The 25,343-nt window shown below is 41.3% G+C and overlaps 1 protein-coding gene across 3 annotated transcripts in view; it reads right to left on the bottom strand.

Annotated features, from left to right (window-relative positions):
- PPP2R5E (protein phosphatase 2 regulatory subunit B'epsilon) overlaps positions 1-25,343 on the bottom strand; it is a 159,659-nt gene that overhangs the window by 110,221 nt on the left and 24,095 nt on the right. For all 3 annotated transcript variants that reach the window (XM_089687493.1, XM_089687491.1, XM_089687492.1), the window contains exon 2: positions 2,493-2,656. In XM_089687493.1, the coding sequence (XP_089543619.1) occupies positions 2,493-2,649 (157 nt within the window). In that variant the 5' untranslated portion in view covers positions 2,650-2,656. The remainder of the gene's footprint in view (positions 1-2,492; positions 2,657-25,343) is intronic.

The raw sequence follows: 25,343 nt of genomic DNA, 5'->3' as shown, positions 1-25,343 counted from the left end.
GCTTCATTAACAGCAAAGCAGAGCAAACCATACAGTATTTGTTAATTTCTTAAATGCTTCTAATGAACATATTCAATGTACTGGTAGGCACTTTGTAAACCTACCTTTGTTCCCTTTTAAAGGCCAGACAAACGTTTGTTAGAATAATCTGCAATGCGTGGTTCTTTTCCCCCCTTTTTCATATAATGCAAATTACAGTGCAAACTTCAAATCACAGAGAATGAACATGCAGGCAACATTTGTTGGCTGTACATGCTTCGATAATGAGCTTGCATTGTCAAATATGCTAAGCAAATATGAAATGTAACCCTGACGGCAGAAGATATATTCCAAACACCATGATTCTCCCCTCTTAGGAGGCCAATGATGTATAAAATACATCATGGAAATGAAAGTGTTAAACCAAGCTTGCCACAAACCTCAGCATTTACAATTGCGCACGCACACACACAGACACACAAACAGGAATTAAGTACAGTCAAAATCTTGATTTGAATCAAACTCCAAAATAAAGACAACTGTTGCCAATTTTGACTTTTCCTGTAAAAAGAAGAGCTTGGCCATACCATTTTCCCAAAACTCCTAAAGAGCAGCGGGACAGTGTGCATCAACCTGTAACGTGTGGCCAAAGTGAATAAATGATCTAGGTAAAAAGGCTATAGTCCGGAGGTAGTTAATTAGGATGTATTTTCTTAAGTATATGATTATTACCATTGTTTTATCACTTGCATTTCACAGGAATTTGAAGGATTACATTGTGTTTCTGTGCACCAAGATAAAAACTTTAGTGTATTTCTGATCAAAAATATTGTTCTGTTACAACACCTGTGTAATCAACTCTCAAAACTGCAAAATAAAAAAAATGCTCTAATGTGATGGGCTCTTGGAAAATGGCAATCTTTAACAAGAAGTTTAAAACTACACAGCAATCCTCTCTAAACAAATGTGCATGTATGGTGAGGTGTGTACAACGAACCATACTTTCATTCTATAGATCTTATGCTTCCAGGAAATATATGGCTCACCCATTTAATACAACAGGAGGGACCCCCCAACTAGGGACACCAGAGCTAGTGCCCTAACTGAAAATGTACCCTCTATTCCTATTCTGATGACAACCCAAAATTTAGAATTGTCTTTTACTTTCACTCTTGGTGATAGTGGTTGTTGAAATTGTAGGTAGTTTCTGCAGGTAAAGGTGACTTTCATTTTAAACCGAGATTATGTCATTGGAGAGTTTTAATGCACCCACCAGCATCATATTTTTCCAGGGCTGGTTTTCTGAAAAGATGCCAAAGTGTTCTGGTAGGCCCCATTCTTGAAGCACCCCACCAGGAGATAAGAGGTATACTATATAGCCAATAGTTTGTACATGTATACAGGCTTGTTGGATATTTCACTCCAAACTTATGTGCATTAATAGGGAGTTGGCCACACATTCGTGACAATAACATCCTCTGCTCTTTTTGAGAAGCAGGGATGTTCAATTCATATTGCCCAACACCTGGAACATGTAGTTGTGGGCGCCGGGTAGGTAGTTATTTTACCTTTTAGTGCAGCAGGGCTCATCAGTCAGGTGGAAGCATGCGCTGCGGCCTGATTGTTTCCACACAGCCCATTATGGTGCCAGCCTTCGCACCCCCCCCCCACCTTTCTGCCTGCTATATGTTTCGCGCTCCGCTTGCCCATCTGTGGGCCCAGGACCAGTTCAACAAGTGTCAGCGTTTATAGGGGAGGGAGGAAAGCGGACACATCCTCTCCTCTCCCTTTCTTGTCCTGGCCCAGAAGTGATGTGATGTCACTTGCGGGTCCCGGTTAACAGATTCTTGGCCACCGAGGCAGGGAAAGAATGTAATGAAGTGCAATGTGCATTGCATTACATTCAGTGGAGTACAGAGGAGACATGGATTGGATGTCTCAAAAAAAAAAAAAAAAAAAAGTTTATCTAAAATTAAAGTTGCACCCAAGCATATAACCGCCACACCCCTACATACAAACATAAAAAGCACATGATGGGCCACCTACAGCCTTTACTTTACTCCCTTAGCAAATCAACCCCTATTAAGAGATTAGTGCACATTAGAAAAAGGATAAAATGCAACTCTGCCCAAAACCAAACTTCAGTTTTGAAAGAGCATGGGTGGATTTAATCACAAGGCTTCAAATTTTAAGTCTACAGTGACAAGATTTCACCACAAGGGTTCATGTATCTCTGTCCATCCCAGAGAGTCCACAAAAGCAACTAAAGGCCCATGAAGACGCCATGGTATTTTGAATATTTCACATCATGAGGTATCTGCAGTGTTCTGCTTTGTCATCTGAATGATAATAGAAGCCTAGTGGGATTATTTGGCCAACATATGGCTCAACGTATCAGCAGCCTTGCAAAACTGAAAATATCAAGTTTTGGTAGAGATGGTCTATGAAAAGGAAAACAACTGCTTCAGGTAGGTATAATACACAGGCTTTCAGTGACCAACTTGTTTACTTACCTTTAAGCAGAGGCAGAGGCGTTAACTCGATTGGCTTGCCCTGAGACCTGAACTGTGAAGAGCTTTGGGATCTCTTCTGCCTGGCTTTTCTGACGGACTTCCGAGAAAATCCGTCTACTTTATCCACTGATGGAGGAGTGGTTGGTGCTGAGGACATATCCCTACTGTTGACATAAAAACAGAAAGAAATTAGGCTCAGTTTAGGAACATGCACAACAAAATACAAAAAGAAATCGTAATGAGCATGGATATGAAACGCTGCGTTGACATTAATGATTCACAACTTCATATTCACCTTGTAAAACAGGTACCTCCCCCTTCCTTTAGATTGTAAGCTCCATGAGCAGGGCCCTCCTATTCCTTCTGTACTGAAATGTATTGTAATTGTACTGCCACCCTTTATATTGTAAAGCGCTGAGCAAACTGTTGGCGCTATATAAATCCTGTATATAATAATAATAATAATAATAATAGAACATACTCAATAGTCTATTTAGTGCCCTGTACGATTTCTGAGCAGTGCGGACCGCTTCACGTTTCTAAACCAGACATGTGAACAGGATAAAATCCTGAGCTGATCCTGTCCTGAACCTGATGTAAACCTGACCTGAACCGGTGAACAGCTACTGTGTCAATTAGCTGTGAAACCTGAGCTTCAATCCACACCGCACATGTGTGAATCAGCACTTAGTTTGTATTAAATAAAAAGCTTGGGAGAAAACAAATAGCATCATTTACACTATTGCCTTCTTCCTTCATGCATTTATATCTACTTTCCTTTTAAAAAAGAGCGAGCATGACATTTTTAAAAAGTTTTTTTTTCCTCAGGGGACCAAGTGCATATAGCACTTGAACCCTTTCAGACTGGTAACCCCATTGTCCCCTAAATGCAACTCTTAATACTGGCTGAAGCTCCACCGCATTCTGAAGCCCAAATTATAAGCTGTGTGTGTGTTTGCGTGTGTGAAAATTTGGCTGGTTCAGCAAGGATCCTTGTATGGTCTAGCTGGGTGAACACAAGTGACAATGATTGATTTGTGTACAACCAGCATGCCGAGTTTTTCCCCAAACGATCAGTGCTGCTGGCTATAGCCAGCAACACTGATAGTATTCTGTTGGTGGGGAAGTCTCTCCACTGGCAAAATATAAAAGCTCCACAGGAGTGATTCTCCTATGAATGTGTGGATGGGGGGACAATTACATTTTTTTTCTGTACAATCCACTGCTCAAATTAAAAAAAAAAAAAGAAAAAAAAAAAGAAAAAAGTGAATTATGTAAGGTCTGCCTTAGAGCTGTCTATGTTTGGAGATGCCCCAGGCTGTGTGATCATTGTGACTGTACATAAGCTGTAACAAGACAACAAATTTATTGCCGGTGGAGCAAATATGCAAACCACAAACTCGACACCCTTACAAGAGTGTGTGAGCCAGAAAATTCAAAGCACAAAAAAAAAAAAAAAAAAAAAAAATCTAAAAAAGCTACACTATTCCAACATTTTTTTTAATACATTATACATTTATATAAACATCCCCAACTTATAACAAGGGAGCAGACCAATGCATAATATCTCTTTAAACAAAATGCTTTCAGAAGTGAATATGGTAATTAAAGTGGGCAAGAACCAAGCTCTAGTTGACAAACATTTTCTAAGCACTGTATAACAAACCACTGCCTTTAATACTTGTTTTCTACATACTTTCCATCTCCTGTTGCATTGAGGTTTTGTTCTCTTGCAATCTTTTTGTAACCACTCCTTGTCTCCATGTATGCACTCCAGTGATGGCTGCATTGCATTTTTCATGGAAGGTTTTGTGATGGTGACAACAGTGGATTATTCCTGTGTAAAGTATCTTATAATGGCTAACCGTAGTCTCCATTAGAAGCCCTTGTCACAGGTACAGTGTTATCCTTTAACAGGAAATATCAGAACAATGACCTTCTCAGACGATCACTAGGCATTCTGAAGCAGAACTTTAGCCATAACAACTTGATAAAAAATAATGTTCTTTAGCAAGGAACATACACTCCACGTTAATAATTCTGCTACCAAAAGTGTGCGCTGTAAATTGCCTCCAGCACTGTTCCTTGCTGGAGGCTGCCATTCTGAAGCCCAGAGCCTGAGTAGCAGTAAATCTTCACGGTATTAACAGATTGGTTTCTACAAATTTGGCACAGTGCCGAAAAATAGAGGGCAACTGAGCATGTGCAGAGCAAGGTGGGGCAGTGTATTACTGGAGTTTATAATGTATAGACACTTATTTTTAATGTTTTACAGTTATATCTGCAAAAGGGGCCAGCATGTGATCTAGCAGGACTTTTCTGACTAAAGTTCCACTTTAATGTAAATTTGAAAACAGTGAAAAACGACTAACATGGCAAAGCTGCTATAAAAGGTTACAACTAGGTGCCGGATGGGCGCGAAATGCATTATCTTCTCTTGTCCCCCACTGTTTGCATCTATGTAGTGCTTTAACTAATGAAGAGATGTCCAAGGTACTGAGATAATTGGTTTGACTTTTACTAATATAAAATATGGAAAAAAGTGAGCGCACTCCAGTGAGCGACAAGTGCACAAAAAAGGAACTACAAGCCCTTCCAACCAAAATAAAACAATATAAGTGCAGCGCTACAAACAATATTCAAATGACAAAAAATATAAACGATGCCATGCATCACCCCTACAGTGGACGTGTATTGACACGAAACGCGTCTAAGAAGAGCCTTTGCACGCCTTGACGTTACGCCGCCGGGTCAGGAGGTCCGGCGGCCCATCCATGGTTTTTACTGGTGCAGTGTGTTCCGACCAGGCCAGCATCGTTCCACCACCGACGGACCATCTGGGTACTAGAAAGCAGCGCCTACATGGGATTCCGGCTACATGTAATCTGTACATGCGCATTTAAATTGCGCTTCTGGTAAGCAGGCAATTTATCTATTCCTGGGATTGGATTACACCTATATGCCCTGTGATTCCCCCTTGACTTTTACTAATAAAGCCATGAAGAAGTGCAGCTATCTGGATTTTATCTGTGTTCTTCAGTGTGGCTCGCGGGCTGGGCCTGCACCTTGTGGAGCTGTGATATAGTGATTAGTGAGCCGGGTGAGCAGCAGCCTGGAGCAGTGCATAAGTTATTAAAGCTTCTATAAACTTTAGGCCTCTATCACATGGGTGGTTTTGCAGGCATCCAGGAGGTGATACTCCAGCTGCCATGTTAGGTTTTAGGTGGGCAGTCAAAATGCAGATCAACCACCTATATTTATCTGTGTAAAGGAGACCTTGGGGCTCCTTCACATCTCTGCGGAGCATTCTTTTGGTGATTGTCAGACAGATTACCTTTGAACTCTAGAGAAGCTGTGTTTTGAAGAAAACATATTAAAGATGACGCATGCAGGACTTTTAACGCATTGCACTTAAAATACAGGTGTGAACAGGATCTCATTGATTAGGCTGAAAGTGTTACAAAACCCACAACAGTAAAATCAGTCTGTATATGCAGTAAAGCATGCTTGCTATACTCACTGTGGAACCAAAGGGGTTAATCCTCTGCATTGTGTAAAAAGGATGTTTGATCCTGACTTCTAGTTCAAATGTCCATGCTGATAAGACAGGACTGAACTCATAGCCCTTCTGCACATGCTCAATTTAGTGTGTATCGCTGGAGATGTTTTTTTTCCTTGGGAGAGTGCATGTGATCAGCACAGGGCCTTACCTTTAAAAAGGAGATTTATTTATAAAAAGTAAAATACTCTCGAGGTTGTACCTCTTCACTGGCTCTGAGGAAGGAGGTACAATCTTGAAACGTGTCAACCACCGGCTATCTAAAGGTCTACAGTCCCCCACCAGACCACCTTCAGGGGTTTTGGACCACATTGCATCCCTTGTGACAAGCTTTCCATTTGATTTTATTTCTCTTGTGAGTATTTTACTTTTTATAAATAAATCTCATTTTTAAAAGGTAATGCATTAGGCCCGTGCGCCCTATTTTTTTTTCTTCTAATCAACCAAAAGGTATTGTCACTTGACCAACATAACAAAATATCAAGTAATAAAGAATAGAAAAAAAAAGGTAAAAGACTAAATAAAAAAAGAGCTCCCAGGAAGACAAACGTTGACCCTGCCAGAGGAAAATGCTATTGAAGGAAATATGCTCTGTACACATCTTTCCTCCTTTATCGAGCAGCATTTTTCCTTTCCAGGGCCAGCATTCACTTACCTTCCTGGGTTCTCTAATTTGTAACCTTTAATCAAGTGGCAGTATTGTGCAGGTCACAGGTCCTCTTAATAGAGTTGTCAGGGGTATACAATACTGCTAATGTCTCCCCTGCATTCTGCCTTAGTAGTAGGAGTACAGACAATACTGGATCGACTATTTACCTGGCCACAACCCTCTGGCATCTGACAACTGTATACCCAGAAGAGGACAAGCAAATTGCTTCTGGGTTCACACTACAATGGAAAGATCAGGTTGTCTGTAAAACTGCTTGACGTGAGCTTGTGTTAACCCTTTTAAATGCCACCAATGCATGGTACAGGTCAACAGAAGTGTAGGTAAGGTTAAAGAGGTCAATTTGTTTCAGGTAAAATCCTTTAATATTTACAACTGTCTGACACAAATCAGCCCCTGCTGCAGCTTCACACCTTGTCACTGGCTACAGAGATACAATGCTGCAATCTCATGACTGGGAGAGGATACAGAGGAAATGCTTCTTCTTGCCTGCACCAGACTGATCACATCATCTTGGACTAGGGCAGTGTTTCTCAACTCCAGTCCTCATGGACCCCCAACAGGTCATGTTTTCAGGATTTCCCTCAGATGAAACAGCTGTGGTAATTACTAAGCCAGTGAAACTGATCAAATCACCTGTGCAAAATAATGGAAATCCTGAAAACATGACCTGTTGGGGGTCCATGAGGACTGTAATTGAGAAACACTGGACTAGGGTAAGTTACCGGACTGGAACTCAAGCATTGCTATTCAATGATAAAAGGTGTGACTTTTATACTGCTGCTGTTAATTTTGACATGTCAGAAATGCATTCATGCAGAATTATAGGTTCACATTACTATGTGTCAATAACTAAAGTGATAAACTAGTGGATTTAGTTTACAATGTGTACCATTGGTATGTCAGATTTTGGCTTTAATTTTACTTCTCAAACACCTTGACTGGGCAAGCAAGCAATGGTCACAAGTTTCCTATCGGAGGTTTGTGCTGGGTGAAGCGTGCAATACACTAACCAACACAAATCCATGGAGATGACCCAAGCAACACATGCCTTATTGAACAGCAAGCACAAACTGTTAAAGCAAAATTCTGTCACACAGGAATGACAAGACCTTGATGCCAATATTTAATAAGGAAGGCCGATGCTCTGGGATCCCTGCAAGAGGTTCCCCTTAACAGGCATGTAAAGGGTTTATTTGCAAAAGTATGCAAGTGAGACCTCTGCTTTTATTAAAAAATATTTGCAGCAGGCTTTATTAGGTCCTTGTGTGCTAGCTAGCTTGATTGAGCTCTGGCGGACTCTTCTAGCGCACATGTACGTAACATTAGCACGTCTGTAGACTAACAGAAGACATATTTTTATGCAGTTAGTGCTACTGAAAAAACAGAAATCCCCGTGTAGTTTTCAGGTTAGTTATACAGTACAGTGTCACTAAAATGCAGGCAATAATGAAGATTCACTTACAACAACTGAGATTTGTAACACCTAAAAGACAAATAACAAGCTCTTTCAAACATGAAGTGTGAGTGGTTTCACAGTCAGACATACAGGCATGCTGTAATTTGTCTGTGCCCAATCAGCAATCACTACATGTTCGTAGCGTACAAAGAATGATCTTTTTTCCACACATGCAATACATCCTTTCACCGGCCAAGTTAGGGAATGTTTACAAGCATTTCCTGATGGCATCTAACCACTTGCAACCAGCAGTTTAACAAGTACCGTGGGCTGGCAGCTTTGCTGTTCCCCCACGAAATACCCAAACGTTGCAAGGGAGCTCCATGGTTTACAGACACGCATGCACATTCCCCCTGCTGCTCGTGCTGTGGATGGACATGGTACAAGTTTGTCAGCAGGTTCAAGCCAATGATTTTGGCTGTGAACCTGCTGTTGGTTGTGGCCAACCACAGCACAAAGACCTATGTGTTAGTAAACACAGATCAAACTGGTTCTGCACCCTGATCTCACTTACCATTCAGAGCTGAGGTCAGGAAGCAAAGCCAGCCAGTCTGAGTAAAATCAGCACACATACACCTGTAAGGCACACAGTTAACCCCTTGACTGCCTTTCCAATCACACCGGTCACCCAGCTATTGTCATTAGTACAGTGAAAGCGTTCCGTATTATCACGGATTACTGTAGTAGTGGAGCTAGCTACGTCATTTAGCACCAGTCCTTGACTGCCCGCCACACTAACAGTCACACTATAAGTCGCTCACCTGGTCATGGTCAGAACTATACTAGTGGGGCAGCACAGATGCTAAATGGTGAGCACTTTCACCTGGCAGTACTCGGGTCATTGCTTCGAATCCCAGCCACGGCACCACCTGCCTGGAGTTTGCATGTTCTCCCTGTGTCTGCGTGGGTTTTCTCCGGGTACTCCGTTTTCCTCCCACACACCAAAGACATGCTGGTAGGTTAATTGGATCCTGTCTAAAGTGGCCCTAGTATATGTATTGCAGAATGAAATGACCTCAGTAACCAAAATTTATTAATTGTAAAAAATATACTCACAAACTATTTTTTACAATTAATAAATTTTGGTTACTGAGGTAATGCGCAAGATTGGTGCGCTTCTCGTTTTCATTTCATTCTGCAGTATTGGTCGGGCTTCCCCAGCCTTGTTTTGGAGCCGCACAGCCCTTTATGCATTGGTGGACGATTTCTCCAGGCCTGGTTCCATCTATTCGCCACCTGTCTTGAGTCCTAGAGCGCAGGAGAATTCGTCTTTGATTTACCCTAGTATGTGTATGTATGAATGTAAGTTAGGGACCTTAGATTGTACACCCCTTGAGGGTTAGGGACTGATGTGAATGTGCAATATATATGTGTAAAGCGCTGCGTAAATTGTTGGCGCTATATAAGTAACTGACTAAATAAATAATAGTGTCCACAAAAACGCAGTGTTAGACGAGCAATTTTTTTTTTTATTTAGCAAAAACATATAACAGAAAATTATTTTGACCTGAAATTTATGAAGAAATGTGATTTTATTGGATATGTTTTATAACAGAAAGTAGAAAATATTTTATTTAAAAAATTTTCTGTGTTGGGGAGTGAAGAATGGCCAAGACGAGGGCCCTCATAGCACATGACTTGCTTGCTATGGAAGCACCCGTTGGAAGGAGAGGACAGTGGCAGTCGAGGACTCTAGAAGAGGAGGTAAGGGACTGTTCTCTGTAATACCACTGCACAGAGCAGGTAAGTATAACCTTTTTGTTTTCATTTTAATTACAAAAAAAAAAAAAGGCTTTAATATCCCTTTAAGGACCCGGCATGTTTGGTGTCCGTTTACTCAACACAATTCCATCTTTTATATTTTACCATAAAATTAGGTATTACATTGTGTGTGTTTACACCAAAATTCATATTACTATATTTTTTCCTGAAACTATGCGTTTGATAAACAGTTGTGCAAATATTGTGTGACACTAAAAAAAAAAAAAAAAAAAAGTTATTCTACAAGGCCTCTGCCTTCCGAAAATATATAATGTTCTAGGAGTTTTAAGTAACTTTATAGCCAAAAGTACAGATTTTTACATTTGTGCTAAAAATTTGAAAAAAACTGCTCTACAGCCAAAGTGGTTAAGGTGTTAAATTAGGGGGGTAACCGGTAATAAAGGAAAGTATAGGACCGTTCAAAGCTTGTAACGTTATAGGGTTTATTTTAGGGTTGGGTTGGAGCAAGGGTGAGGTTAAAAACATATCTAAACCCAAGAACAAAAATTGATAGCATTGCAACTTAGTCATCTATATTTCATCCAGGTACTTGTATAGCGCAGTCAATTTACGATTCGAACCAACAACCCTAGTATTGCCAGGCGAAAGTGCTAACCATTTAGCCACTGTGCTGCCCATCTACAGATACGGTGGCTGCATTTGGTTTTCTTTATTCGCATTTTTTCCTTTATTTTGTATTTCAATAGTTTTTATTAACTTTTGTAAACAATTTAACAAGAAGGATTAGAGAAAAACACATTTTTCCTTTATTTTAACCTGCTATCAACCCAGTCCTGTCCTACAGAAAAAACTGAATGAGCAGCGTTGTCACCCTAAAACAGGGGGTGTGTTAAAACTATATTATGTAACAATGGTTTAGGATGAAGACTTCTGACTAGAAGATGAACAGCTAAAACAGCTGCTGGAGACAGCATAAAAAACAAAAAAGTGCTTCTATTCCTCAGTGTGGAGACCTTTAAGTGATAGTGAAACTACAGAAAAACGATCATGCCCCCTTTCCCTTGTAGACATTGCCGTGCTGCGTGTAGCAGAGCTGTGTAAATCTGTGCATTCAGCCGTTTGCCTGAAGTTCAGGTTTAGCTTTCAGGGTTAGGTCAAAGAAAATCTGTAACAAGAGAAGTATAAGAGGGCTGCCATTGCTGACCTCCTGAAAATGCTAGTCAGCCAACTGTCATACTGTACTGATCCTACAGCTTCAATATTATGCATCACTGTCTGAAACAAGCATGCAGTCAGGAGTTCACTCAGACTCTAGTTTGCATAGTTGTCCCATGTGAGGGGATGAAAATACATGAAAGCCAGAATTTTCAGTAGGTGCTCCACAATGCCAAATTCTATGCTGGTCTCTGTAGATGTTTGTTATGTTAGGGGGAAGCCTGAACATTAATTGTAGGTGTTAAAGTGATATTCAAGGCAAGTTATTAAAAAAATAAATAATTAAAAAACCCAAAAAACAAAGTTCTACTTACCTACTCTGTGGAATGGTTTTGCACAGAGCATCCCTGATCTTCCTCTTCTCAGGCTCCTGTCGGTACTCCTGGCCCATCCCTCCTGCCAAGTGCCCCCAGAACAATTTGCTATGGGGGCACCCAAACAGGCTCGCTCCCAAGCCGTTGCTTTGTGTGTCTATTCACACAGAGCCGTGGCTTGGCCCTGCCATCTTTCTCTCCTCATTGGGTCACTGGCTGGGTTTGTGATCTCAGCCAGTGAAGAGGTAGAGTTCCAGGAGAGCCGAGGCTCTCGTGTAGATCGCTGGATCATGATGGAGCTCAGGTGTTAGGGGTCACCTAACACTAATAATAACCATGTAAATTCCTCTGGAAATTCCTGAGGAAGTCACGTGATTTGTGTGATTGACAGCAGCTGGAGCCAATAGCTCCCACTGCTGTGTGAACCCATGAGGAGAGAGACCCAGAAGAGCTACAGCTCTCATGCACATCTCTAGATTGGGATGGGGCTCAGGTAAGTATTTAGGGGGGCTGTGGTAGGCTTGCTGCACAGAGAAGGTTTTTTACCTTCATGCATAGAATGAATGAAGGTGAAAAACCTGGAGCCTTTACAACCAGTTTAAGGTTTAGGGTTCGGATCACGTGTTAGGACCAGCCTATTACCCTTGTGTCCAACCTGTGGTTCTCTGAGCCTTGCGAACAGTAGTCTGTTTTCCTTACCTAAGTGTTTATTCAGGCCAGCGAAAAAATACATTTAGACTATGTTCCCCTCCCTCTTAGATTGTAAGCTCGAAAGAGCAGGGCCCTCGAACCCCTTGTGTACTGTTTCGTTACTGTCTTGTCTCATGTTCTGTCCCCCTTGCTACTGTACAGCGCTGAGCATACCCTTTGGTGCTATATAAATACTGTATAATAATAATAATAATATAATATAATAGTAAATAAATGTTTTTGTTTAATAATTTTACACTATTGTACGTTTTTCTGTGCTGTCCATCCCTTTATACTTTTTAGAATTTTTTTTTCTCTGGCATTTCAATAATGGATCCTGCTGTGGCCCAATAATTTGTAAGGGGGTATAGTATAGGGAGCACAAATGTGGAAGCATGGTCTTGTAAAGGGCACTGTAATAATAGTAATCTCTAGCAGACTCTGTAACGCATCAAGTCTGACATTATTTTGTAGTATTACATTCACTGATTATTTTAAGCAGCTTAAGGCCTCCTATATCAAAAGTTGACCACCACTGATCTAGGGGTTGGGTTAAATATCAGGGTATTTGATGAAAGACTTTTTGGGGGGCTTTTAAGTGACAAAAAAATATATATTTGGGTAAATGTTTTTCCTGCAGCAAACCCAGGGATAATGCCGCACTTGTTTTGTCTACAGGACCTTCAAAGCCAGTTAGTCACAGTTACTTCCAGAGCATTGTTCAGTCTTCCAACCCAAAACTGCACTCCACATGATTATTAACATTTACAGGGTCTGCCCTGCTCCAGATTCTAAATATCCAACTGTGACGGACCTTTCAAGCAGCAGAAGGATTTAAGGCACTGGCATGTCCGCAAGAAGCCGTATGATTAAAAAAATGAGGCTTGAAAGCTTCTTTTAAAGGAAAGAGCCAAATTTGGTATTGCAAAGAATAGCAGTTGTGCAGCAAAAATACATTAGCTGTAATTAAACGTGGTCCTCCTGAAGTATTAGAATGTGAATCATCTGATTAGAAAGAGCAGATGGCCTGCATATATAGGTACAGATTTTCTATAAATGACAGTAAGATTTGCAATGGAACATTTAGCAATCAGCTTTAAATTAAATGTTCTAAATCACAGCAACACTCCAGGATAAAACTGCAAAAAAAAAAAGAAGTCCCCAAAAGGGGGTGACAATGCTACTCAGATACAGGAGATCAAGAACATTGAGAAACTTTTCTCAACCTAAGACAGGTAGTTTGCAACTGGCCATGTAACTCATCATGTAAAAATAAAAGGGAAAAAAAGCCTGAAAAGGAGAACTAGGATTTTTGTACTTGCACTAAAAGTCCTTTTCTTGGAGTTCTCAGAGGCAATGATCCCCTGTCAGCAGCTCAAGAGCCATCTGATGGAACTTATTCCTAAAAAAAAAAACAAAACAAAAAAAAAACGGCAGAAACACCTAGAAAAACTCTAGAACATGTCAATAGAAGACTAGGTGGCAGCCATACAAATCTGAGGAACTGAGGCCTGAAGCCAAAATAGCCTCAGAATCGCATTGAGCCCTGGTAGAGTGAGCCTTAATTGTAAAGGGGAAGCCGAATTCTACAGACCACAAGTCTGTGAGCCACCTGGAAATGATGGTGGGGGAAAGCCCATGCACCCTGCCTGGGACTATCAGAAATAACTAAAAGGGAACCTGTCTTTCTAACATAAGGTGTGACCAAAAAAAATAAACTTGCACAGCCTCAACCACATCCAGAGAATGCAGGGAGAGCTCACTTCTGGTGATTCACTCTACCTCTTCTGCCATGGCAAAGCCAATGCTTCTTTATGCCACTGCCATGGAGATGTCAGACTCAAGATTGGATGGCCTGTAAATAGGTCAGTCCATCATCAGATTTTCCAGAATACGAGAAGGAATGACTTCCCTTATGTCAGAGCTGGATCCTGAAGCCACCAGAAGAGTCGCGGGACTCAATTCACTACAGAATATCTCATAAGATAATTGAATTACGTGACACTTTTTTCCCAATTATTGCATGAGATGCTGACAATATTTCACTATCACCATATTAGTTATTTACCTCACAAACCAAAAACATAAGCTAAAAAACTCATAAACCAGTCAGTTCACTAAAGGAAATAAATAAATGCATGAGTTAAATAAGTTGTGGTCGAGGAATGCAAAAATATATTATAGTCAATTTGGATCACTTTCTCAATAATAATGCATAGAAACCTAAATATGGAAAAACACAGAATCATTGGGGCTGATTTAATTAAATTATAACTAAAGGCAGAACATTTTTCTTTTCAGTTTTGGACAGACTGGAGAAGCATTACACCCCTTGTTAGGTTTTTACTGCTGTCTGTGTCCCCGTTAAAGAGATTCACCATTGCTATTTGTCATGTTTCCCGTTATCATTGAAAGTGAAAGAAAATCCCAAATTTTGGGTTGTCCCCAGAAAAGTAATAGCGGGGAAATGCTCCAACTAGTTCTGGCGACTTGGGGATCCCAAGAGATTTATTTAAGTTGCAAGAACTTCCTCTCACTTCTTGTTTTGGGAAAGGAAGTGAAGGGAAAACTCCCCAATGAGAAAGCTGTCTTTTTATTGGTGGAAGAAAGGTATTGATATATGTGTGTGGGCAGCACAGTGGCTAAATGGTTAGCACTTCCGTCTGGCAGTACTAGGGTCGTTAGTTCAAATCCCAGCCACGGCACCACCTGCCTGGAGTTTGCATGTTCTCACTGTGCCTGCGTGGGTTTCCTCCCACATTCCAAAGACATGCTGGTAGGTTAATTGGATCCTGTCTAAATTGACCCTAGTATGTGTATGTATGAATGTGAGCTAGGGACCTTAGATTGTACGCTGCTTGAGGGTTAGGGACTGATGTGAATGTACTATATATATGTAAAGCGCTGCGTAAATTGACAGCGCTATACAAGTACCTGAAATAAATAAATGTGTGTATTTTTTTATACTATTTTCATTCAATATTTGATATTTATAAATAGATTATGCATTTGCTTAATGTAACTTCGTTGTTGTGATACACCACGCGTGTCCTGTGAAAGCAGCTTCCCTTTGACTGGTATTCTAGCCACCTTTTTTCTTTTGTATTTACACATATGCTGCAGGGACCGCACTGACTTAGTGAGTTGGCAAATTTATACAGTTTAACCCATTTTACCTCCTTATTAGAAATAAAAAGCAACAGGGTTTCTAGTCCTTCTCCACTGTATCCATTCCACTGGATATCACGTCATGAAAATAACTCTTCGTGAATTGAGCCCACAGTCTGGCTTTGCTGTTACATGAATCTGTGGTTCTAAAGGCATATTTTTTTAATTCTTTTTACTATAATGCATTCTATGCATTAAGCAGGAAAACCCTTCTGCATTCAGCTCTGATCCCCCCCCCCCCACCACCTAAACTTACCTGAGCTCAATCTCGATCCTGCGCTGTGCACAAGGGCTAAGGCTCTCTTGGTTTTCTGCCTCTCTGGCTCGGAGACAGCAGTGGGAGCCATTGGCTCCTGCCAATCACAGACAGTGATGGGGGAGAGGGGAGCAAGGAGTGAGTGTAATTTTTATTTTATTTATTTAAGGTACTTATATACAATTTACACAGCCCTTTACATATATATTGTACATTCACATCATTCCCTAACCCTCAAGGGGTGTACAATCTAAAGTCCCTAACCTACATTCATACATACACATACTAGGGCCAATTTAAACAGAAGCCACATAACCTACCAGCATGTCTTTGGGGTGTGGGAGGAAACCGGAGTACCCGAAGGAAACTCGCACAGGGAGAACATGCAAACTCCAGGCAGATGGTACTGTGGCTGGGATTTGACCCAACAACCCTAGTACTACCAGGCGGAAGTGCTGACCATTTAGCCACTATTCATGAATGTAATCTTTTACAATTGCTTTAAACAAAGTATGCACATACAATGGTCAACCATCTTCAGAATGTCCAAGGAAGGGTAGAAACAAGATACTAAACATCATCTCAAAATGGCAAGAGCAGTTTTAGTTTGAGCCTAATGGTTTTGAAGCTACTCCAGAAAATAAGGAGGCAACCAGATTGAGAAATCCCCCAATGGTCTAACCATTAAATCCAATGCAGCCAGTAACAGCAGTACAGCAAAAAAGCAGCCAACCATTCAGGGACCAGAAAATTCCCCTTCATTGAGGCTTAAGAAATGCATCGAAGTGTTTAAAGGTCTCAAAGCTGCTGCTGAGAAGTTCTGTAGCAGGGGATAGTGAGGAGATGAGCTAGGGAAAGCCCTGCCAATGTCAGTGGCAGAAAACTGCGAGAGCCTTTCAAAGCCAATAGATCTGCTCAGATAAATTATGGCCAGGGACACAAGGTAGTACAGGTGTACAAGGACTACACTGAATTGTGTATGTGGCCCTTTACAATCTTTTTACAAAACAAATGTGTAGCACTCATGCCAGATATTATCTTAAGGATATGGCCACATCTGCAAAAAATGAGGATGCATACATTCAAACATGGCAAAATGTCAAGCAACTCATGTGGGCATGAAAGGATAATTTAATATGCAAGTGTGAAAAGGCTAAAGGTTTCTTTATAAAACAAGTTTTACTTCTACGTATGATGAGAAGCAACATCTACCAACAGAAACCATGAAAACAAAAGTAGTGCTGCAGAGACACTTCCTACATTAAATAAACAATGTTATTTGCAAGGCAAATTTTACCAAGACAGCTGACACATCTACTCTTCCTGTGTGAACCTTGTCCGTGTCCTAGACATGTAGTCTGTACACATATACCGGGATGTCACAGGCACAATTTAAAAAGGTTTACTTCATTTTATTCTCACATACTGGCAGCGAAGAAAAAATATACATGTTTAGGAGTAAATGTATAAACACTATTTCTATTCAGAATTAAACACTTTGGGGGGAATTCAGTAAAGCCAGGGGTGGACTGACAACTCATGGGGCCCTCGGGCAATAAGGGATCATGGGGCCCCTGTGTTCTTGCCCAAACTCAAAAAAGCCTATAAAAAAAAGGTACCAGGGGCATCTCATGGGGCCCACTACTGACCCCGGGCCCTCGGGCAGTGCCAGAGTTTCCAAATGGTCAGTCCACCCCTAAGTAAAGCTGCTGCGCACCAAACACCAAATGGGCGGCACAGTGGCTTAGTGGTTAGCACGTCTGCCTTGCAGTAAATGGGTCATGGGCTCGATTCCCGACCATGGCACCTCCTGCATGGAGTTTGCATGTTCTCCCTGTGCTTGCGTGGGTTTCCTCCGGGTACTCCGGTTTCCTCCCACACTCCAAAGACATGCTGGTAGGTTAATTGGCTCCTGTCTAAATTGACCCTAATAAGTGTATGTATGAATGTGAGTTAGGGACCTTAGATTGTACACCCCTTGAGGGTTAGGGACTGATGTGAATGTTCAATATATATATATGTGTAAAGCACTGCATAAATTGACAGCGCTATATAAGTACCTGAAATAAAAAAATAAAAATTCAGATAGTCCTAAAATGCACCAAGCTTACATTGTGTCGCACTGAATGCACCACTTTTACATTGAATGAGCCAAATGTAAAAATGGAGCCACTTTAGACCAACTCTCTTTTGGCGTACAGCAATAAAAACTGGCTCAGACAGATTTTGCAAAAAAGTGTCTCAAGTGCATTCTAAAGGCCCATTCACACTAGGAACTGTATGTGAACGCTGTGTGGTTCCTATGCAATTTACATGAAGTTCTGCGCACTGCGATTTCAGCCCTATTCATTTTGAATGACCTGAAATTGTACCACACCAAAAGTAGTGCATGCTACTTTTTGAACTACTACTTTTTGAAACGCACAGCAAACTGATTGCATGCTACTTTGTTACCATGCTATCTGGTGCGGGCAAACACACTGCATTTTCAACCAGCATTTGGGATGTTGTTAACTTTGCAATGACACTTGCAGCAGATCGCAAGGGCAGGGCAACTGGAATGCAGTGCGGGAAGTTGCATGTGAACAGGCCCTAAAAGTAGGGAGGCACGAGCCAAATTCAAGCACAAATTCTAGACAGGTACGTGAGTTTGGCACACTCTTCACCACTTTTAGAATGCATAAGAGACACTTTTGCATAAAACAAAACAAAAAAAAAAAAAATACAACCACTTGTGTAAAATCTTCACTTTTACGGTGTTCTTATGCCTCTCAAGAAACATACGTAGACAATGGAATTACGGTTTTTGTTATCAATCTTCTATAGGTTGCCAGTGAAAAAGCATTCATCCTTAAAGTGTCACTAAACCCACAACAGTAAAATCAGTCTGTATATGCAGTAAAGAATGCTTGTTATACTCGTTGTGGAACCTAAGGGGTTAATACTCCACATTGTGTAAGAAGACTGTTTGATCCTCTCCTCCTTCCACAGTCCCCAGTCCATATGCCGATAATACAGAGCCCTAGGAGGCACTCTACACATGCTCAGTGAGGTGTTTATTGCTAGAGTGTTTTTATTTCTTTGGGAGGATGCATGTGATCAGCACAGGGCCAATTAGCACTGTCCAGACAGAGGGTCAGGGGTTATGCAGCCTCAATGGACAGTCACAAGAGAATGAAAATGATTTCTACAAGCTTTAACTAGTGTTCAGCCGGACAGTGATAGAAGTCATAAAACTGCAGGAGGCAGGCCAATGACATATCACTACACCGGCCCGTAGCCAGTGTCATGTGACTAATCACAACAGATCACATATCAATTGTATACAATGGATGGCTTCTTGTCATACCATCCATTGTATACAATTGTGTTGTTAGCTGTGATTGGTCAAAGCACTCACATGGTACAGACAGGGCCAATCACAACCCATCTGTATCATGTGATGAGCTTTGCCCAATCACAGCTAATCTCAACGAAAGTCTGAATAAATCAGTTTCATTCAGTAACAATTATTGCAAATATCAATGAAACACATTGGTAAAAGCAATCACTGGTCAGTGTGTTGAAAAAAAAAATAGTAAAAAAAAAAAATAGAAAATGTAAAAAAAAAAAAAAAAAATGGTATTTTTTTTTACTGCCACCAGTGTCCCTGATCACCGCCACACCAGTTATATAATAATGGTGTACTGGATGGTGACCATATATATAAAAAAAAAAAAAAAAAAGTTTTATTTCTGCATTTTCCAAAAATGTGTAACAAAAAAAATTACACCTCTCAAAAACTCACCATGCCTCTTACTAAATACCTTGGACTGTCTATTTTCCAAAAATGAGTAATTTAGGGAGTATTTGTACTATCCTGGAATTTTCAGGCCTCAAGAAATGATATGGGCCGTCAGTACATCAGGACTGATCGATTGTCAGATATATATACCATGGTTTGTGGACTCGAACTTTCCTACAGACTAAATAATATACACGAATTTGGGCTATTTTCACCAAACAAATGTAGCAGAATACATTTTGACCTAAATTTATGAAGAAATGTTATTTATTTGCAAAATTTTATAACAGAAACGAAGAACAATGCATTTTTTTCAAACGTTTTAGGGGGTTTTTTAACAAAAAAATAAATTCAGTGGTGATTAAATACCACCAAAAGAAAGCTTGATTTGTGCGAAAAATAATTATACAAATTTTTTATGGGTACAGTGTTGCATGACTGCACAAATGTCATTCAAAGTGCGACAACACTGAAGGCTGAAAGTTGGCCTGGGCAGGAAGGAGGTAAACGTGCCCGGTATTGAAGTGGATACAAGCGAAGGGAAGTATTTTAATGGGGAAAGATATCTCTGAGGGAGATTCACCCTCATTTGGCAAATTTACTCTAACTTCCTGTTGCATCTTTGGGAAAGCAAGTGGAGGGCAATTTCATCAATGCAACACAGACTAAAAAAGAAAAAGTGTGTGTGTGTTTAATCCTACCCTCCTTTATTTAAAAAAAACAAAAACTTGCCTTTACAAACATATACTTACTCTGTGCAGTACTTTTACACAGAGCAGCTCGGGATCCTCCTCTTTTTGGGTCCCCTGCTGGAGCTCCTGGCCACTCCCTCCTGCCGAGTGTCCCCATGCCAAGTAGCTTGCTATGGGAGCTCCAGAGACGCTGCTGTGTGTCCGTTCACACACAGACATGGCTCAATCCCTAAGGCTGGATTCACATTCTGAATTTTTTAAATAAGCAGAGTTTTGTGCAATTTTAATTTGTGATATGGCATGTCATTGTGTATATTGGCATGAATCTTTTTGCATTTACCCCATTTCTGTAAGGGCCAGTTCACAATTGAGGCACACAGGAAAGCAGTCCTACTTTTCAAAAACGTACTGCACCAAGTTGCATGGTACTGCAGTACCATGCGATCCGGTGCTCGCAAAACCACTGTTTGCAATCTGCGTTTGGGTTGCTGTTTAACCACCTCCCGCCTGCCATATAGTAATATGATAGACGCAAGGTGGTTCTCTCGTTCTCACCGCTCATGAGTGGCTCAGGGAGCGCGCAGCGAGGCAATCGGCGGTGTGCTGTGTCCGATCACGGAAAGAGCCGAAGATGTTGGCTCGGTCATGTGATCAGCTGTGTCCAATCACAGCTGATCACATGTAAACAGGGAAATGCCGGTTATCGGCATTTCTATCCTCTCGAGCTGTCACGCTGACAGCTCGAGAGAAGAGGAGAGCCGGTAATCGGCTTTCCGCGGAGGGGACATGTACACTGATCATCAGGGCACTGATGATCAGTGTGCCCTGATGATCAGTGTAGCTGCAGCAGCGCCACCTGTCAGTGCTCATCAGTGCCTCGTGCCAGTGCCCATCAGTGCCACATATCAGTGCCTACCAGTGCACATCAATGCCACATATCAGTGCCCATCTGAGCTGCCTTTCAGTGTCACCCATCAGTGCCAGTCAGTGCCACCTATCAATGCCAATCCATGCCACCTATCAATGCGCATCAGTGCCATGTATCAGTGTTGCCTCTCAGTGATGCCTATCAATGCCTATCAGTGCCACCTACCAGTGCCTCCTCATCAGTGCCCACCACTGCAGCCTCATTAGCGCATATCAGTGAAGGAGAAAAATCACTTAATTACAAAATTTTATAACAAAAACTAAGAAAAAATGTTTTTTTTTTCCCAAAATTTTCAGTGGTTTTTGGGTTAAGAAAAAATAAAAAACCCAGAGGTGATTAAATACCACCAAAATAAAGCTCTGTCACAAAAAAAAATGATAAATATTTCATAAGGGTACAATGTTGTATGACCGCGCAATTTTCATTCAAAGTGTGACAGCGCTGAAAGCTGGAAATTGGCCTGGGCAGGAGGGGGTTATAAGTGCCCTGTAGGCTAGTGGTTAACATTACATTGGCACCCACAGCAGATCACAAAAGCAGAGCATTTCTGGCCGTGGTGCAGGAAACTGACAAGGAACGCACCTCTCCCACACTGCATTCTGGTGTGAACCAAGTGTGCTGCACATTCTTGACTAAAAGGATATGACAACTAATGCTAGGTTCACATCTGTGCAGATAGTTTCTGCAGCCGCAACCACTTGTACAGAAAAACGTGCTGGATGCATACAGGGTGCCATTAACCTCCCTAGTGGTCTGATTATGTCCAAATTTCTGTGCTCAAAGCAGTACATTTTTTTGCATGGAAATATGTATTTTTTTTATTGTAGGCCTGTAATTTTTAGGAATAACTCACTGAAATCTGTCCGAACAAGAGTCTAGTAAACATCCCGGGTATGAAAAAATTTGAAACACAAAATCATAAATTATAATTTAATAAATAATCATTAAAAATAATATAATAATAAATTTAATTCAATAATATAATCAAACCAAAAACACTGAAATTTGAAATAGAGCGCCAGGTTCGCACATCACTGAGCAAAGTTGCAGAATTGTTTTCAGTGTCTGATGATGAATTTCCCCACGAATCATTATCACTCAATTCTGCAAGTGGTTCTAATTTACTATCGCTGTTCTCTAGCTGGTCTAAAACCTCTTTTGACCTAAAGGGACACTTTTTGGACACCATGGACGTTTCTCATTTTCCAGGCAGAAACAACAGTAAAAATGCAGGCAGGGCACAGGACAAAGCACTCGGGACAAAATGTATGTGAAATGGTTTGATACAGTAATGTTTTACTATGTTTTTAGTGAATGTCACTTTTTGTTATTTTCAAATTTCCCGCCGTTCTGTCCCCATAAGTCCTGACGCTCACAGGGGACGGAACCCAGATAACAGATGCCGGCATCCGCCGGAGGACATTACAGGGGACGCTGCAGGAGGGACATCGCGGGAGCGCAGGACAAGGTAAGTGAACAGATTCCGGAGCAGCGCCGCATGGTAAGCCCGACTGTAGCTCGGGGTTACTGCTTTTGATACTGAAACTTTACCCCGAGCTACACTCGGGAATACCGCCAGGGGGGTTAATCCTAATGGCACACCGCATGCACTGGAAATTGCTCCCACAATAGGAACTGCACTGCACTTGCAGTTCCCAATGCTGGCTCTGATTTCTAAAATGCTGCATGGACCTTTTCCCTGCGTTTCAGAAGGCATGGCAACCCATTCAAATGAATGGGCTGCCACGAACAGTGCAGCTTGCAAAGCCGCAAATGTGGGAAACTAGCCTAAAAGTACACCAATCGAATAAAATTCTAAAGGCAAAACTTTTTTTTTTCCCCTTTGGATAGACAAAGGAAGGATTATAATCCATGTCAGTTTTTGGGCACCAATACCGATATCGGTGCATCCCTAATTTTGAATGATCTTAGAAGAATTTCAAACGGATTTCAAAAGCATGCTGCATTTGCCCATCAACACAGGCACTAAGAAATGCTGCTCTGAGGACAGATCTTTCTCAGGTGACATCCCCAATGACATTGAGCTGAGGAGCTCAGCCATTTTTCACAAGCAAATCTTTCTGCATGTCCATGTAAAATAAACACTCCTATACAACACAAATGCACATTTCCTGTACCTGGAAGCATCAGTTCTATATTTGGCACCTCTACAAGTGTGTTTTTTAAATGTACAATCCCCTAGGCAGAGAATTTGTTATGATTCATGGAACAATCATTTATACAAAAGATCATTCAAAAAGTCTGGGAACGCTGCCTTACATCTCTGCCTTAGGCTTGCTTTGAGAGGAAACAGTAGGGAATAATCAGTGTGTAGCGCTGCTGACCAGAGAGCAGAGTTTGTGCTGATCAGTGGACTATTAGGTTTCAGAAAGTACAAAAATGTAGGGGTTAATCTGGACACAGAGTAATTTACACAAACATGCTGTGGTAACAGGCACTGCCATGCCAATATTTTTTAAAGCCACAACATGCAATACATGGGCTCAGGGCAGCAAGGGACCTGATTTCTGCAGTATTCAAGACTTGTCCACCACCAAAGGAAGAGGTGCCATAACTGGACCTAAGACGTACACCGCATAGAGATGGAGACTGCGAGAGGAAACAAGGTGAGTGCTGGCATTGGGCTTTAAAGATATATGCATGTGGGCATTTAATTGCAGCAGGAGGACGAACGAAGGCAGCATCATGCAGACTTGACCTGCCAAGGTGCATTGTGGCAACATGCTGCATACCATGTGCATTCACCTTAGGGATGAATGCATCTCCCCTTAGAGGCACCATCAAGTGTCAGAACACAGAGATATACTGGGTGTAAACATGTTTTGACAATTGTATGCATAAGCCCTAAATGAAGTTACAACTCATACTTGAAAAAGGGTTGAATGGGACCTGAAACAAAACATGTATTATACAGCGATGTTGTCACACTGCTGGCCTGCAATATAGGTATTAAAATAAGCATTTGAAATCCCTGGTGCAGATTCTAATGAAGTGGATACAATGCGACACCTGAGATGTCAAGTAGATTGCTTGGAGGGTGTGGGGTCTTCTCTTTGGGTAAGCTCCAAATTAAAGTAGAATTAAAAACTTCAAACAAAAATTACAAATTAAATTTATATTATCAAATGTGTTATTTCAAAACCATTTACAGTAGGTAAAACATCACTGGTGCAGAAATGTAGATATCGGAAATTAAAGTAGTGCCACTCTATTATTTTTATTTTTTTTTAACTTTGGCCCATGGAGTTGCAGATCACAATACCATTACAGCAGTACTAAACCACAGCTAAAATAAATAAACAATATGAAAAAAAATCTCCTGCAAGGTAATGTCAAAGTGCTAGTAAGCATCGCATACCAGCACAGTGTGAAGGACATACCTCAAAACGAAGCCCTCCAGCAGCAGGTTGTCACCGCTGCAGAGGTTATCATCTTCATCTGGTCTTCCTTCCAGGTTCACGAGCTATGGCAGTCTGACTGGTCAAGCCACAATGACATCACTCCCGCACATGAGTCCCGGGCCACGGCACAGTGCAGTGAAGGAATGGCACGGGGATGCCGTTCCTTCAGAGCGCATATCTCCTAAACGGTGCATATTTATAAGATATTCATTTTAACTACAGGTAGGCTTTATTATAAACTTACCTGTAAGTAAAAGTGTACACAAAGGAGTTTACTACTACTTTAATGTTAGGATTTTTTTCCCCCAAAGTATAGTAACTATAGGGTTAATAAAAATCTCCCCTTCTGTCGTACCTCGCCGCGACGAGGTATGTCATATCCCCCACCCGTTGGCTCCTGGGATACAAGTGTCTTCAATCCAAGGAGTCAATGGGCATCCTCTGCTTCTAACATTGCGATATTTCCAAACCAGAATGACATGCCAGGCAGAGGTAAGCACCATTTTTGAATAGGGAAATCAGTCTTTTGTTGCTTTTGTTACTCGAGCGTCGGCAGCAGCAGGAGCGACATCAATAAAACTACTTCACCTCAGCACAGCAGCGTGCGATGCTAGCTTTCTTCCGGGTTTCTAAATTGATTGACAGGTTGCCATAACAATAGGGTGGGAATTTCCTCCAATGCTGCCATTGCTATGGCAGCCTGCAATACGAGCGCTTTGTACGCACTGCGCAGGTGCCAGATCGGGAGGTGCATGTTGGGAAGCCGGCTGCACCGTATCCTAGATGAAAATGGAGGCTTGCATGTTACAGAGGGTGCAGTGAGTACATTGGATAACTAAATTGATTACATTTACATCATATGCCAGATTCCAATAGATAAGCTGTGACTATCACAGGGGTGTTTTTGAGTAAAAACTAAATCTGACTGGAGCTCCGCTTTAACACAGCCTATTGCTTTCCACGTTAGCTGCCAGG

Source organism: Staurois parvus, unplaced genomic scaffold, assembly GCF_062004578.1.
Source record: "Staurois parvus isolate SC_StPar_1 unplaced genomic scaffold, SC_StPar_1.0 ptg000426l, whole genome shotgun sequence".
Classification (NCBI taxonomy): domain Eukaryota; kingdom Metazoa; phylum Chordata; class Amphibia; order Anura; family Ranidae; genus Staurois; species Staurois parvus.
The sequence above is the reverse complement of the archived record's forward strand: the minus strand, read 5'-3'. Positions and strand labels throughout refer to the sequence as shown.